We start from the raw sequence: 17,365 nt of genomic DNA, 5'->3' as shown, positions 1-17,365 counted from the left end.
ACAACAAGGCAACTTTAACTAAGATTTTTATTTTGTTTTTCTCGTTTCACTTGCCTAAATAATTATTTATATATATATATATATATTTAGAGAAATATATATATATATAGGTATATATATTAAATGGTACATATACATATGTAATTTATACGCTAAGCTAAATATCTTGTTTAACAATAAATGTATAGCTGCTTGGCTCTCTTCCTCACTTCTCTGCTTCACACCGTCTCTTCTCTGCGCCATCTCTTTACTATGTATATTTCAATTTATTACTCGTCTTAAGATTAATCATAACGAAAAATAAAGTGCAGCTTCTTTGCCGTAAGGAACAGAAATTAAAAAAAGAACATAAAGAATTCAATTCTAATTCAAATAATGGAAATAAACATAAACATAATAAGGAAATTCAAATCATAAATTTCACAAAATGATCGATGTAAAGATAATAATAATAATAATAACTAATCAATAATTACTATAATGATAATAATAATAATAATAGTGTTTAATATTAAATTGACTTAATAACAAAACTTGTGTTTCATTTCGAACAGCAGATTGTTGAATTCGAGAATTTCTATTTCTGGAGCCAGACAACACGAAGAGCTTCAAGAATTACAAATTTTGCACAAACAAAATATGTTTAAATATAGTACATGCCACGCCCATAGGTATTTTCACATTTGGCAGCAGTCTTTCTCGGCCAGTGTCGGGTCGCTTTCTGTGGTCATTTCAGTTGGAGTTACATTTGCTTTTGGTTGAGATTTCTAACATAATTAAAACGCATTCAATTAAACACACCAAAGCAAGACCATAAATATTAAATAATAATACATTTGTTTTTCTTTTTAGAATAGCAGCAAATTGTTGAGAGTGGAACTGAAGTAAAGAGTTTCCCTAATTAGAATGCTATTTGTAAATACGTCAAGTCTGGAGATTCTGCTGCTGCTGCTTTGGTTGTCTTGCCTTAGCTATCGGACAATTCTGAGGTTTGCCGTCAGTCTCTATAAACAATTTCCGATTGTGTTTTGCATCTGCCAGAATTAACGCTATCCCATATATGTATATATAGATGATATTCTAATAGTTTGCAGTCCACTTTTGAGTGATTCGTGTATCGTCCTCTGTCCATTGTCCTTTGTTCTCCGTCGTTGTGTTTAATTATTGCTTCTTCGGTACTCGTAATTAGTTTTGCTTTTCTTTTTAAGACTATTTGTTAATGGCACAAAATATACAGCATTATTTCTATTTACTGGTTTTGTTGATTGGTTTGTTTTGTTATTGTTTTTATATTTGTTTACGTTTACGTTTATGTTGCTGCTGTTGTTGTTGTTTGTTCTTTCTGCTGCTGTTGTTGTTGTTGTTTGTAGCTACACAATATGCAGTACTTCTTAACTAGGGCTATATTGTATATGCTCTCTGACTCTTTGCGGAAGATAACAATTTGCTCACATTCTTCTCCTACTCCTACTCCCCTTCCCTCTCAGTCTCCTCTGCTACTACTTCTGCCCAACAACTCTGACTGTGTGTCTCTCTCTCATATTGTTGCTCTTCGGCCCTTTGCTCCTTCTATTTTTTGCTCTGTGTTCTCGCTTCTGTTCTTTTTCTGCACACTTCTTTTCTTTTCATTTCCATTCCTTCCATTCTTTTTTTTTTATGTTTTTCTTTTGTCATCTACATTATGTTCCACTAGATTAGGTTGCTATTTATATTTATCTTAGGTATGTCGTTATGTGTATGTAGTTTTCTTTTTTATCTTTTTTATATGTTTTTGTTGTTGCTTTTGTGTTGTGAGCGTCCTTCCTAGTTGTCCACGGAGGCGGCGGTAGATTTACCGCGGACGCGATCCTTTGTAGTTCGGATTCGGATGACGACTTGGATGACGTGGAGGTGCTGCAAGTGATGTGGAAGTTCATTAGTTACGATCAATTGTGACAATGTTACTTATTTTAATTCTAAAATCAAGACAGCTAGGATAAATGGGGATATCTATAGGAATTTTTAAGGTAAGCCTTTCTCCCTCTTCATTAAATTTACAAGCTTTATATATAATATGTTTAATATCATTTTTGTTTAATATCTATTCAAATTTTCAATGTGAACCCTTCTATCTGTTCTATAAATTTACAGAATATTCAAATTTATTTAAATTTTGTATCAATTTATCTAAATTGGTCAAAATAATATTCTGCAATAAACAAATAGGAATCCTAACAATCTCAAGCTGAAGAGAAGTATTACTGTGAGTCGTAAATACCAAATTTTAACTACTTAAAAACAAAATCTCTTTGGATCAAATACTAACTAAGCGGTATTACTCCAAATATTGATTTGTAAATTGAATAATTATGTGTTCACAACATTTATATTGATCATTTTCTAGCTTATCAATTGATGTGCTTATAAATCCTTTGCTAGTTTGCTAATTGCAAATGACCTTATGCTTTATCCACAAATTCTTTCTTCAAATTCCCATCATTCTGCCATTCAATTCTCTCCCCGAAACGTACCTTGTATCATCATTGCGGCGGGATACATGCCGGTAACCTGAGCCATCTGTGGCCGAATGTCGCTCGAGGGCGAGCGTCGATTGTTGGGCAAGGTCACCGATGGCTGCAACACAAGAAAATGGATTAATTTACAATAAAATATATAAAATGCTATCCACTCACATGCGCAAAGTATGTCTGGCCATACTTGATGTATACACCGGATGCGGCATTGGGATTGTAGCCACCCAAAGCGGCAACTCCGCTGAGCACTGCGGCCGCCTGTTGGCCACCAGCACCGGCTGCTGCTGCTGCTGCCGCCGCGGCGGCTGCTGCACCGGCATTGTGATGCAGCTGGGCTGGAATGTGCGAGGCGCGCGGTCCGGCACCGTTGCCGCCGCCACCGCCACCTCCGCCGCCGGCATTGTTGCCACCGCTCAGATACAGCGATGGTGGCGAGGTGTTCACAGCGGCGCCCGTTGCATGATCGACGACAATGTATTGGGTGCCCAGATTGGTGGCCGGAGGAGGTGCATTGGCATTCGGTGTATTGGCGGCGCTGTTGTTGTTGCTGTTGCCGCTGTTGTTGCCACCGCCTGCACCACCTGCAATACTGTTGGGCGAATTGTTGCTGCTCTCATGGCTATGGCTGCTGCTGCTGTTGTTGCCATTCCCATTGCCATTGCCCGCCCCATTGGCGCTGGGCGAATTGCGCTGCGAGACGCTGCGTCGATAGTCGGCATTCATCGATTTCTGGCTGCGAAAACTGGCAGCGCCAGCATTAAGGCGCACCGGAGGCTTTGCCTCGTAGCCACCTTGACCCGCGGGACTGCTCGATGTGGCATAGCTGGGCGGTGGACCGCTGATCAGCGGCATCTGGGCAGGCTTCATGTCACGCTTGCCCATAGCCGGTGGCGGTCCACGATGCGCAGCATGATGATAGCTCGACGACGTCGCATGGCCACCAGGTCCACCCAAGCTGACGCTGCTGGGCGAGGCGCGTGGCGTTGGCTCATTGTTGGAGTTCAGTAGCGGCGTCTTGGCGCCTGCAGGCATGCCGCTCAGCGGCACCGAGTGCCGTGGATTGTAGCCACCGGGATGATACGGTTTGCGACCGGGAGCTGGAGCACCCATGCCCCCGCCACCGCCGCCGTTGTTGCCGCCGAGGTTGTTGCGCTTCTCGTAGGGCGTCACATAGCCGCCCTCGTTGCTGCTCTGGCTGTGATAGTAATGCGGCGTTGAGCTATTGCTGTGATATCCAGCCGCCGAACCCAAGCCAGATCCAACGCCACCGCTGCCATTGCCGCCTCCATTAGGCGCTGGCGGAGTGCTGAAGAGCGGCGCCTGACGTCCAGGTGCGGCTGGCGTGCTGGGCGCCGACTGTGAGGCGGTGGCATCCATGCTGGCCGCCGAATAGAAGGGCGCCGCTGTGATGAGCGCATGATGCGGCGCCGAGTGGGGAGCTGGTGGCGGCGCCTGTTGCTGCTGCTGCAGCACAGCGCCATGTGGTCCCGCCTGCTGGGCGCCCGGCTGGCCCGGCGCCGCCGTCGCATAGGGGGAAGATGTTGGTCGGTATCAGCGCTGCGGTATGCTGGGCGGGCAGCGCATAGACGTGAGCACCGGCTGCTGCAGCCGCTGCAGCGGCAGCGGCGGCCGCATTGAGATCTGTGTTGGCCCCCGCGCCGCCATGCGCCAGCGTTAGCGTGGGCAGCGCATGATATGTCGTTGTGCCCCCAGCACCGGGTGTGCTAATGATCTGCGCCGATCCAGCGCCCGGATGATGTCCAGCTGCCGCCGCCGCTGCAGCCGCAGCATGTCCGGCTGCCGTCGCAGCCTGGTAGCTGGGATTGTAGTGTATTGAGCCGCCGCCGGGTGTGCGTTTAACGCGTGCGCCACCCAAATAGCCACCGCTGGAGCCGCTGCTGACAATGTGGCCATTGGTGGCCTGCTGGCCGCCAGCTACCGTTGGCGGTCCAGCCGCTGAGGCAGTTGCGAGATTCAGCTGTGCGGCCGCCGCCTGAGCAGCCTGAACCTGCTGCGATGACGAACCGACGGCGGGACCATTTGGTCCGCCGGGTTGAGCGGCCGCTGCTGTGGCCACCATCGGGGCCGCAGTGACCGCCTGTTGCGGTACATAGTAGGGTATGGGATAATAATGATGATACGGATAGCCAATCGTTGGATACGTGGCCATCGGCAGTTGTTGCAGCTGTGCCCCAGCCGGTTCACTCGAGTATATCCAAGGCGCCTGATAGATGGGCGCACCATTTGGTGCGGCAGCGGCAAACTGGGCCGTCGGATAGGCGGTGGCGGTGGCCATCGGCATCACAGCTGTGGCTGGACCAGCGGGCGTCTGATAGATGGCCTGGGCGGGTATTAAGCTTTCGCGCTGCTGCTGGGCCGGATCGAAGACAGGTATCATGTAGGTGCCGCCGGGCAGTTCGCCGCCCTCCTGCGAGGCAAAGAGCGCTTGCGTTGGCTGGCTGCTGCTCGTCAGCTGGAAGAGCGGCTGCGAGGCGGCGTTGCTCACCGTTGGCTGTGGATACGCCGCATACACCATGCCCTGTGGCACAGCATAGATGCTGCCATCGGGCTGTGTGGAGAAGGAAACAACAATTAGTAAGGAAACCAAAAAGTTTAGGGATGCTGCTACTCACTCCTTGTTGATATGTGGTGGCGCAGTAGGGCGCAGCGTCATTGGGCGTAGTTGTGGTATGGAACGCATACGACCAGGTGGTTGTCTTGGGCTCCTCGACTGCAACCTGAGCTTGGCTCTGGCTCGCGGTCTTCACATCGCACTGGCTGTAGGGCGTGCTGCTGGGCGACAGCGATTGGGCATCACAATTCTGCGCCAGCGGCACAACCACCGGCAGCGGTGTCTGGCTCTGTGGCAGCTCAACTGCTGCTGATGTGTTGCTGCTGCTGCTGTTGTTGCTGCTGCTGTTGCTGCTGCTGCCACTTGCTGATACCACAACAGTTTCCTGCTCGGGTTCCTGTTGCAATTGCTGCTGCTGCTGTTGTTGTTGTTGGGCAACCACTTCGAGCTCCTTGTCGGCAGCACAACAGGCGGGTATATTGGGACTGGTTGCCTGATTCTTGTACTTTTGCACCTCAATGCGATCGTAGTTCTTGGTGGAGGTTGAGGTCGTAATGCTCAGGCAGCCGGTGGCACTGGACAGGCTATCACATTCATCGCCCTTGCCATCGAGTGACGGCTGCAACTGTTGCTGCTGCTGCTGCTGTGAGTCTGTGGTGTAGTTGTCATAGCCCTCGGAGCATTCCATGCCCGGTGATTGCACCTCCTCGGCATAGCTCTCCGTTGAGCTGCAGGACAACTCATTGCTGTAGACTTGCTGCTGTGCTGACTGCTGATGCGATTGCTGTTGTTGCTGCTGCTGCTGCTGTTGTTGCTGCTGTTGCTGCGGCGGTTGATGCGGCGAGGATTTGCGATAGGGCGCATAGTTGCCACTTGACTGATAGTTGCCACCACCGCCACCCCCTCCGCCTCCTCCATTGTTGCCCGATTGATGTTGCAGCGCCTGGTTGGGCGGCAAGTTGGACGGGTCGTAGTGGTAAATGGAGCTGCAAGAGGCAAATTTAGAGTTTAGTTAAACGGCAAGCAGCAAATTGAAAGCGCGCTTCTTGTGTGTGTCAGTGTGTTCTTTGTGTGTGTGTGTGTTGAGTAAGTGAAAAAGTACAGTTGTCAGGGTTGCCACAAGTTGCGTTTAAAAGTGCGCAGTGCGGACGACGGCAGCGACAGACATTTCTCTATTATTCTTTTTTGTATTCATTATAAACTAGTGGTAAAAGAACAACAACAAATGCGTTTGATACAAGAAAATGCAATGCAATTAGAACGAACAACAATTAGACAACAACACTGGCAGACGACACACGTATAGCATATGTGTATGTATATGTATATGTAATAAACTTTGGCTAGAGTTGCCGCGCGACAACCAATAAAAGGGCAGCAGGCGAACGATCAAAAAAACGTATATAGTATATATATATATAATTTAGGTACAGTGTGAGTTATAGAAATTTGGCGAAAGGCGAGAGAATAAGAGAGAAAGAGAGAGGCGAGTGTATTTTGTGGGTGGGCAATGTACAGGTGAGAGCGAACGTGACAAAAAGAGAAAAAGAGCGCAAGAGGCGAGCGAGCGAATTGAGGCTGAACTGAGAGAGACATAGAGAGAGAGAGAGAAAGAGAGGCTGAGCACAGTTATTCGTATCATAATCATATTTCGATTGATTTTTAGGCAGATAATTTACAAAAACAACATCAACAAGTTGAAAAGGTAGCACATCGAAATGGCATTAATAATGTGTTTATATAATTATGCAAAAAAAAATATCGATTAAAAAAAGTTTGTAATTTGCTTTGTAAAAATTTTAAAAATATGTTTGGTTGCAATTTGTGAACAAGAAACTCTATAAAAAAAAAGTATATAACTTTTGAGAACTAGAAAATAAGCTTACTTCACATGGACAGAATAAGTATTATAATATGGAATATGAAGTTAAAATATTTCTAGTACAGTTTTAATGAAGTTTAAATATGCAGTTAAGCTTGAAATAGATATGGAATTTTTAGTATTATTGGCAAATAAATGTTCTAGATATAAACTTAGAAATTCTTAAAGCAGACAGACGGATAGAAATAGCTAAGAAATATCCGTTAAAAATTGTTAAATATATTATAAATTTAAAATATTTTATAAATGTTATAAAAATTCTACATTAATTTGCTTGAGAATTTTGTCAAAAGTTGATTTTATTCTATTCTCGTGTAAAAAAAGTTGCGACTATTTTAATGAAATTCGAACAAAAGTTCTTGAAATTCTTTATTCAAATTGTTGTTCTCTTACATTTTTGGAACTAAATTTTTTTTCGCAATTTCAAAACGCAATAATAATTTTCTATTTCTAACGAATTTTACTTTTAACTCTTGTACTTATTGCACAACCAAACATTTTTGAATATTTGAAAAAAATAAATTAAATAAAATAATAAACATCGAATGCATTGGGCTCTTTGTACATTGAGATTAGTAATAATTATTGTTGAAAAAAACAATGAAATAAAAAAAGAGCAAAACGAAATCAAAGCGTTGCGATAATAATTATTTTATTTTGCGAGTACAACAATAAGTGAAGCACTCATAGAATTAATTTTGGTGACGATCGATTGATATTGATTGAATTTGGTTAATGTTTTTTGAATTGAATTTGATTTTGGAATTTTTGAATTATTTGTTTTTCCTTTTTTTAATTTTTGTGTGTCTTTGGTTTTTGTAAATTACCCGTCTGGATTGAGAATTGGTTGGAGGGTTTGCGGATCAATGAGGACGCTGCCAATTGGCACACTCGAAATGTCTGTGACGGCCCAGACGAGTCCCGATGCTGATGCCGACTCTGGGGCATTGGACGCTGATGTTGTTGTCGTTGTTGCTGCCGTTGCAATTGGTGTTGCCGCCGCTGCTGCTGCCTGCTGTTGCTGCAGATAGGCCATTCCCCGGTTAGAAGAAGACGACGACGACGACTGAGCCTGCACCGACGGCTGCTGGCTGAACTCCGGCGTCTGCCTGTCGCTGCCGTAGCCCGTGGGCGATGGCGTTACGGAATCGGAGCGCACGGATTGTGTGCGTGTCTTGTAGCTGGATTTATTTATCGGTTTGTTTTTAATTTTTTTTTTGTAAATGTTGTTGTTGGTGGTTTTGTTGTTGGTTGGTTGGTTGATTGGTTTGTTGGTTGGTTGGTTGGTTGTTTTGGGTAGCATACAAAAATGGTTTTTCGCAATTTTAACAACGGTTTCAAAATTTGTTAAGATAGATTGGAGATTGAGATAGAGATAGATTGAGAGATAGAGAGAGAGTAAGATAGAGCGAGCGAATTGGGAATATGGAATGTTGGGTCCAAATTAAACACACTCTTATATTTTTTTTTTTTCCTCTTTTCCTTTTGTTGTAGTAGTAAATTCAACTCACCCGCTGCTCGAGGGCGACAGACGCCAAGGTGTGCTGGTGCTGCCGGTCGAGTCCTGCTTGGCAAAGCCGCCACGTCCGCTCTTGCTGGAGTTGGTGGAATCGCCACGAGGCAGCGAGTTGCCGCCACCAGGTCCACCAGCACTTGGAGGTCCACCGTAGTTGCCAAAGTTGTGCGACTTGGGCACAGCGCCACCTGAACGCATGCCACCGCCATCGCGAGACTCTGTGGACTATATGGATACAATATTAATTTCGATTTATAATAGTTAACTTCATTTCTTTATCTTACATTCTGCATTTGCAACATCTTGCCATTGGGTCGCTTGGGCCTGGGCGGTTGTTGTTGTTGCTGTTGCTGCTGCTGTTCGACTGCATTGTGCCAGCCACCACCACCACCATTGCCACCGCCACCTCCACCGCCGTAGCACTCATCATTGGGCATCTCGTTGCCATAGCCATCCTGTTGTGCGGTGCGATTGAAGATGCGACTACGCGCACGATCATAATCCTCTTCACGCTCCTCAAAGCTCTTGGCCTTGCGATCGAGCATCACGCGTTCCGGGCAAAGATAAGGCGACTGACGCACCTCATCGAAGCTATGCGTATCCCGCTTCAGAATTGACTTGCGTGCATCATCACGATGGTCGCCACGCACCAGCGATTTGAAGCGAATCTATTTGCAACAAAAATTTAGCAGTATTTAATAATGTGGTCACAGTTTAATAATCGTAACAGCAAAACACACACACACACACTCACCTCTGGTATGCGAGTGCCCTTGGTTACGGCCACAATGACGCACTGCTGCGTATCCGAGTCCACATTGTGATCCATGCCAAAGAAGGCAGCCGTGCGATGTATGAGCATGCGATTGTACGAGGAGGTTGCCGGAAATCGATACTCACAGCCACGACTGAGTAGAGTATAAAGTAATAAAACAAAGAGGTAAAATATACAGCAATATGTGTGAGTGCATAGTTAAATATAGATTTGGTTAATATATAATCTGACTGGTTTTATTGCCCAGCACAGCAGCAAACAGCAGAGGAGTTGCACTTTGTCACGATATGTAAAATGGAATTGCAGAAGTGCCAAGTGAGGGAATCTACATTTCAACCTTTGGGGCGAAGTTCGCAATGCGTCACAGTCAGTTATCAAAATTAGTTGCGGACGGTGTTCAGAAATAAATTCCTAAAATACTTATACCTCAATAATTCACATTGAAGTGAAGCATTGCATTTTTATAATTTCATTTATTAATTACTAATCTTTTTTTTCAATTCCAATTTACATTCTTAAATCCAAAGTAATCAGTAATGCAGTTAACAAAACCCTAATAATATGGTTAATAAATATTATGTTCAAAAATGTTCAAAATAATATATCGAAAAAATACTGAAATATACTTTTTGGTATAAAGGTATAAAACGTATATTGAAGTATACCAAAAAGTACATTTCACTATTCTCCGGTATATTAAGTTTGATATTTTTAACGATATACTTTATTGAAGAATACTTCGATATTTTTTAAAGTATATTTTAAGTAGATTTCGTATATCGACATCCTACTGCAATACTAAAAAGTATATTTCGTATATCGACATTTAAAATACTAAAAGGTATATTTCGTATGTCGACATCCTAGTAAATTTAAAATATACCATAGAGTACAAAATATACCAAATTGTCAACCAAACGAATGAAGATAAAATAATTTTTGAATAACTTTTTGTATGTACTAAAAATAATGACTGGCTTTACTATATATTCTCTAGTTTTTGAAGACAACTCAATTCTCAACTAAATTTCCTTCATCAATTCTCTACCAAAAATTCCTCGCTTTAAGCACTAATTTGTTTAGCAACTTCTCAAACTCGAACTTCGCTTTCAAATAATAGTGCACAACTCACCTTTTATCCTGGACAAACTCCATCAAATCCTTTTCGATTTTCAACAGTATATTGCGATCCTTGGGATTCTTGTTGAGCGTATCGCGAAAGAATGTCAACAGATCGGTGCCACCATAGTCCGTGTACTGTTCGCTCGAGTTCTCTGATTGACGAAAGACTAGAATCAATGAATTGAGCCATAGTTCTGGCTGGATGGCAAATCTTGTCTCCACTTACCGCGCGATATAAAGCCCGATGTGTTGTTGCTCGAATTGTTCGAGTTGAGCGTCTGTGAATTGTTGTTGCAATTATTAACGCCCGAAGCACCGCCACCAGGACCTGCACCACCATTGCCACCGCCACCGCCAACACTGCCACCGCCATCAATGCTGCCCGAAGAGCTGCCGGTAAGATTCTTCAAGCGTGGCTTAGAGCCCTTGGAATTGGTGTTGGCACGATGCTTTTTGCCACCGCCACCGCCAGCTGAACGTTCATAGTGATACTGCTCCTCCTCGTGGTTGCTGTTGCTGAGATTGCTATTCTGGCTGGACATCTCGTGACGTTCGTGGCGTTCATGTCGCTCCGCTGCCTTGTAATTCATGCCCGAGTTGTAGAGCACTGCACCAGAGTTGTTGTTGCTGCCACTGTTGTTGTTGTTGTTGTTGTGATGCTTGTCGAGTCCATTGGCTTTTAGATCCACCACATACTTTTTGCCATTGTTGTTGTTGTTGTTGCTGTTGCCACTGTTGCTGCCGTTGTTGTTGTTGTTGTATTCGATGCCAGAGCTGCCGTTGCTATTGGTGCGATTATGTTGACCAGCTCCAGATTTCTTTGGCGGCGACAACTTGGGAAACTCTTGCTCATCGCGCAGCGGCACATTCAACGGCTGCTGCTGCTGTTGTTGCTGCTGCTGCTGTTGACTAGTAACAATCACAGCAGGCGTTTCCATGAGCGGCGAATTGCCGCGTCCAGTTGATTGTGCTTTGCTATTGGTGTTTGTATTGCTATTATTATTATTTAGTATGGCATTGCTGTTGTTGTTGTTATTATTGTTGTTGTGTTCGTGGGCATCGCTGGGGTGTTGCTGTTGCTGCTGCTGTTGCTCGGAGGCAGCTCGAGGCGTTGGCGTGCGTGGCGGCGATGTCGACTCGCGCATGGCATGACTCCGTGTGAGATGTTTGCCCTTCATGTTGCCCTGTTGTGTTCAGGTGAAAATAACAGTAACGAGAGTGAAAGCAATTAGTTTCGAATTAGCTGCCACTAATTTAATGCCAGAGTTGACAGCCCCATTCAAGCAGCCAACTGGCAACTGGCAACTGAGAAAGGCGTCCAACTCGAACCCAACCCAACCCAAAACCCAAAACCGATGACGCGTTGTTGCTGCTCGTGATGCAATTGTTGGCTCATTAAAATGTAAAACAAATGCCCGCCCAGGCGACGTTAACGATCCACATAGAGAGAACGAGAGAGGGAGAAAGAGAGTGTGAGAGAGCGGAGCAGACAACACCACCAATAACGTCTAATATAGCCACAAAACTTAATATAGTAAATACCCTGTGAGCATACAAAGGCAAAGGCTAGATTTGTTGTCGAGTTTACTTGGCATCTGCTTACACTCTTCATTTAATGGCTAAAATAGTTTCGGTTAACTGAATTAACAATTAAATATAGAGAGTAACCAGATGTCGAGCAAACTCAACAACTCTATAGCTAAGTAACTTATTTTGTGCACTTAATTCAATTTCTATAAGTTTGCCAACTAAATTCTCTTGCACTTAATAATACCCTACAAGGTATGTGCATGTTGAGCACACTCTTTCACTCTCTCTCAGCTCTCATTTACTCTCCTTCGTTGTTGCTGTTGTTTTGGCTGTTGCCGTGCCAGCCACATAAGTTGTTTCATAGCCTTTTGCCTTTTGACATTTCAACAGCGACGAAGGACAACGCCAGCAATTGAGTTAGTCAGTCACTCCCTTAGTCATTCGGTCAATCGGGCAATCAGTTAGTCAGTTAGTCAGTCAGGCAACTTTATCAGCTATCAGTTCGTCCCGAATCAATGGGTTTTCCACTGCGTTATTAACTGGCCCCCATTGATTTTTTCCTGTTTACTGTCCCTCTTGCAGCCAAGGGAACATCATTAATCAGTCAATTTCGGATTCGCTTATGAGACAGCACAACTACTTGAACTCCCCCCGGAGGGCCACTCGAACGCATCCACCATCCACCACTTTGAAACCGTTTGCTGTGACGTTGCAAGAAAGCAAGGAAGCAGCAGAAGCAATAAAGGCACAAACGCAAATGTCAAAGTCAAAGGCATTTGGCGAACTCTCAGCAGCCCAGTTTTATTTTTTCTGCTTTCTGCTGGCTACAGTGAATACCAGCAGCTGATGACCAGTGACATAATTAAATTCTATGAAATATTAAATGGACTGAGTAATTAAGTTTTTATGTGACATGTGCATAAATGATTAGCAGCGAAACATTTAAGATTTCTCAAAGAATTGGGAAGTGAACTGAGCATAGAAAAATTTAATATTTAAAGCGGACAGAATGTAAATTATAGAAAATGTTTGCTAATAAAAATATGGGTTTTTAATACAATCCCATATTCAGGTTATTCTGGAAAAATGTAATTATTTTTGAAGCAAGCTGAACATAGAAAAAGTAAGAATTTAACTTTACTACTCATATAGAAATATGAAATTAAAATTGAAAATTTTCTATGTTAAGAATTCTTTATTTTTAAAGTAAATTAAGCATAGGATATCATATTTAAATGTATCAGAAATCGCTGTTTCTTCAATGTTTTAGAATTCTGCATTGTGGAATAACCTTCGCAAAGCAAAGGACACCATATTTAAATTTATCAGAAAAAAATGTTAAGAAATTGCTGCTATTGAAAACAAATATGCATATTTAGATTTATGCACATATTCTGAAATTTGCTACACATCTTCAGCAATAAAATTAGTTCTTCGTTCAACAATAAACTAATGCAATAATATACAAGGAATCAGCATTACATTATCTTGTATTATGTTAATTTAGAAAAGTCTGCGCATTTCCTTTCTGATTGCCACACACAATCTTCCCATATTCACTGTAATTTCAATCGCTCTGAGATTCGCTTTTCTTTTTTGCCATAAACCTGCCACGTGCTTAGCATATGCAAATAAGTAAATTTTTGTTTGGCATTTGCAAATGTGTGGCCTGGCCTGGCATTTAGGTAATCGAAGTGCAGACAACTTCGTGTTGGCCAACTTCCGTGAACGTCATCAGTGTGTTGTGTGTTGGGAAAAATCAATAAATCGACCTTGGAAGTCAGAGGCTGCTGCTGCTTCTGCTGCTGATGTTGCTCGGAACAACAATTTCACATTTTCATGGCGCTGATTTTTGTTGTTATTGTTTTTCGAAACGGGCAGTTGTTAGTGTCAATTAAAATTTACTTAGTTACTTAGTTACCATGCCGCATGCCGCATGCCGCATGCCACATAAATAATGCTAGTCGTAGTTACTGCCTGCCACCCCCATAAAAAAAACACATACACATAAACCTTGAACTCCATGGAAATTGCTAATACACGTCTGGGGACCTTTTATACATCTATATTTTTTGTTGTTGTTGGGAGGAGGTCGGCGGTAGCAATAGCAATCAAAAACACGTTTTTCAATGCAACTCTTTGGCATTTTGCTGGGTCGATTGGGAATTTCCAGCAATTGCGTTTCCAATTCCGATTCCCAGAAAACTGCAATCCAAAACGACGCCCCAAAACGCAGACCCAACCCAAGAGTTGAAACCCACCTTTCTTCGCGGCCCCTTTTACAAAGCTGACCTGACCCAGTTAATGCACTTTTTGGGCGTGTATCTTTTTGCACGGGCCAGTTCCAGTTCATGGCTGCACTTATGTATATCAAGCCTTTTATATAGTGAACGAGAGAGAGAGAGCGTGTTGCAACCGACTGAGAGAGAGAGCACATCGAGAGGAGAGGAGAGCGAGAGAGAGTGTAACTAGAGCATACACCCGACCCACAACTGACCTATTTATATTTTAACAAAATATATTATATATTCAACTTTTTTTTGTTTCCTTTCCCGATTTATGAACTAGACGTTTTACTTACGCGTCTATTGCCAAAACTATTCTGACGCCCCAAATTCGATGCGGAAGATGTGTCCTCGTTGCTGCTGCTGTTGCTGCAGTTGCTGTTGTTGTTGTTGCTGGCTGTTGTTTGTGTTGTTATTGTAGACACGGTTGTTGCAGTTGTTGCAACTGCTGTTGTCGATGACGTCACTGCCTGTCCTGCAGTTGCAGTTGTTGTTGTAGTGGCTGCTGCGGCTGCTGTTGGTGCTGCTGCTGATGTTGCTGCTGCTGCTCCTGTTGCTGGTGACGTCGTACTGTTATTTGAGGCAACGGCGGCGACAACAACAACGGCGGCGGCCGCAGTGGAGGTGGCTGAGGCGGAGGCGGAGGCTAAGTTGGTTGGAATATTTGTAGCAAGGGCTACTTGAGATTTTGTGGAACTCATAATCACAGTTTATGTAAAATGTACTGCAAGCAAAGAAGAAAACAAAAAGGATTATTTAAATTTATGTTGTTTATGCAAAGAAGTTTCTTGAACTTCTATTAAAAAATGTGGAATTTAATTACATATATGATATTTTAGTTGATGTGATCAAATTAAAAGCTCTAAAGTATGCGAAATTTTTGTTAAAATCGATGTCAGCAAAATACATTTGCTAAACATTAAAATAGTTGCATTAGTTTCCAATTTATTACAAGCAATATGAAACAGTTCTATTAAAATTGAACCCCTTTACTAAAAGAATTTTTCTGATATAGATAAATATCTTGAACACTTTCAAGATTTAAAGAGCACCTTAGATTATTAAAGACTTTTTCGATATTTTCGATAGATTTATTTAGTTTATAAACTGAATTTATAATTATAGATAGTTATAATTATAAATTCAGATAAATTATAGATAGTAACAATTATAAATTCAGTTTATAAACTAAATGTAGCCTTTCATATTATACTCTTTTTATAGATTCATAATGTTGTTTTTTTATTTTTTACTTTTATACTTTTCATTTATAAATTCTCTACCATTCCATATTAACTTTGATATCCTATTATTGAATTAACGTAAAATATTTCATTCAAAGATTGTGTAAAGATCTCTGCATCTGAATTATAGAATCTATCACCCTTCCATATTTATTATTATACTCTTTTTCTATTTTATTTATATTGGGTTTGCTTTTATATATAAATTATCTACCATTCCATATTTATTTGTATGTTCAATTTTGACATTCATAATATTATTATTTCTTTTATCTAAGAATCCCACTCCTTACTATCTTTTACCTTTTTTTGCGAGTGAGAATAACTATTGCATTTTGTTTGTCGCTCCAGTTTCTGGTTGTTGTTTTTTCTGCTGTAGTTAGTTGTCTTTTTGGTTTGCTTGTTTCATAAGAATCTTTGCATACGATTAAAGTTTCGTTTTGTTTTGTTTTTTAGTTTAGTTTATAATCTTTGTACGTATGTATTCTGGTATTTTGGGCTTGTTCTTTTTTTTTTTTTTTTGTTTGTTAGATTAAAATCATATATTGTCAAAAATATGCCGGCAGTGCAGTTGATAGAATATTAAAAAATCACTACGCCTTTTTCAGCTGCTACTCCACGGGATTATATTTGTTGTATTTTTGTAATTTATTTGGTTTTTGTGCGACTTAATTTAGATATATATTTGTAGTATTAAGTATTATTTAATAGACTTATAGAGACAAGGCTTAGTTTAGTTAAGTTTAGATATATATATATATGTATGTATATATATGGGTGTATATAGTATAGGTATATAGTTATTATTGTTGTTTGTTTTATACTTTTTTGCTTTTGGTTTTGGTTTTTAAAAAAATGTTGCGAAATGAAAAAACGTAGAGTCGAAAACACAATTCGCTAAGAATTTAGCGTTTGTTGTTGTTGTTGTTGCGGTTGTTGTTGTCGTTATTGGTTTAATTATTATTGTTGTAATTGCATTTAAAACTTTTATAACATCGTTTATCACATTTACACCATATCACCGAGAATCACAAACTGCCATTAGGTTTATATATTTGGTTGGTCTCTGCACTTGCGATAGTTCTCAATTATTTTAAGTATTTAAGTTTAAGTTAAGTTTATGTACGTACTTATTTAGCTTACAGCTAAGATTTCTTCTCTTTTTTTTGTTTTTTGTTTATGTTTATGTATAGTTGTATACTTAAAAAATATTTAAGTTAAAGCTTTTCTTTTGGTTATGATTCTTCTCCGTATTCAGATTCTGCTCTTTTGCTTCCACTTCTGCTTAGTTGTTTTGTTATTTATATTTATATTTTTATTTTATTTTCTTGCGTTCTTCACTTTCTGTTGTCTATGGAGTTCAGGTTATGTGAGAATTTCTTTGATTTGTTGTATGTGGCACACATTTTGCTGCAAGTTGAGGAGCTACACGGTTAACTTAAGGGATTCAAAACATTCCAGAGAACGAGAGAGAGAGAGAGAGAGCGAGCGAGCAAACGAGAACGACAACGAGCACAAAGTTTTCTGTGTGTATCTGTGTGTTGGCAACGCATCTACACAAACACACGCACAAACACACGCACACACACACTTAAACACACTCGCACACACACACACACAAACACAGAGTCAGGAATGTGACCTTGTTTACGATTTATTTTGATATTCAAAACTGCACGAGCTTTAAACGCGATGAGAGCAAAGTAATTGAAATGCGTGTGTCTCTGCCCCAGGATACGAACTAAAAACTCTATCTCGCATACATCGAGTGAGTTCGTTCGGCAAATGCCACTAAAAGGGATGCTTTTAACACACAATCGAGCGCAACTCTCTCTGGATTCGTGTCTTTGACCAGTTGTCGTTTATCTCTTGTCGTTCTTGTTGTTGTTATTATTGTTCGCTATGGTGTTTCCTCCTTATTTTCTT

General features: G+C 41.6%; 1 protein-coding gene across 1 annotated transcript; it reads right to left on the bottom strand.

Annotated features, from left to right (window-relative positions):
- Nucleotides 1-1,582: 1,582 nt before the first annotated feature.
- LOC133840838 (protein encore) lies at nucleotides 1,583-16,981 on the bottom strand. Its single transcript, XM_062272946.1, is given in 13 exon segments — nucleotides 1,583-1,893; nucleotides 2,511-2,613; nucleotides 2,673-3,992; nucleotides 3,994-5,082; nucleotides 5,147-6,071; nucleotides 7,795-8,148; nucleotides 8,479-8,708; nucleotides 8,768-9,151; nucleotides 9,238-9,391; nucleotides 10,391-10,532; nucleotides 10,607-11,564; nucleotides 14,492-14,919; nucleotides 15,743-16,981. Coding segments are annotated over 12 exon segments (6,126 nt in total). The 5' UTR covers nucleotides 14,897-14,919; nucleotides 15,743-16,981; the 3' UTR covers nucleotides 1,583-1,831.
- Nucleotides 16,982-17,365: the final 384 nt, after the last annotated feature.

This window comes from Drosophila sulfurigaster, chromosome 3 (genome assembly GCF_023558435.1).
Source record: "Drosophila sulfurigaster albostrigata strain 15112-1811.04 chromosome 3, ASM2355843v2, whole genome shotgun sequence".
NCBI lineage: Eukaryota > Metazoa > Arthropoda > Insecta > Diptera > Drosophilidae > Drosophila > Drosophila sulfurigaster.
Note: the sequence above shows the minus strand (reverse complement) of the source record. Positions and strands in the feature narration are given on the sequence as shown.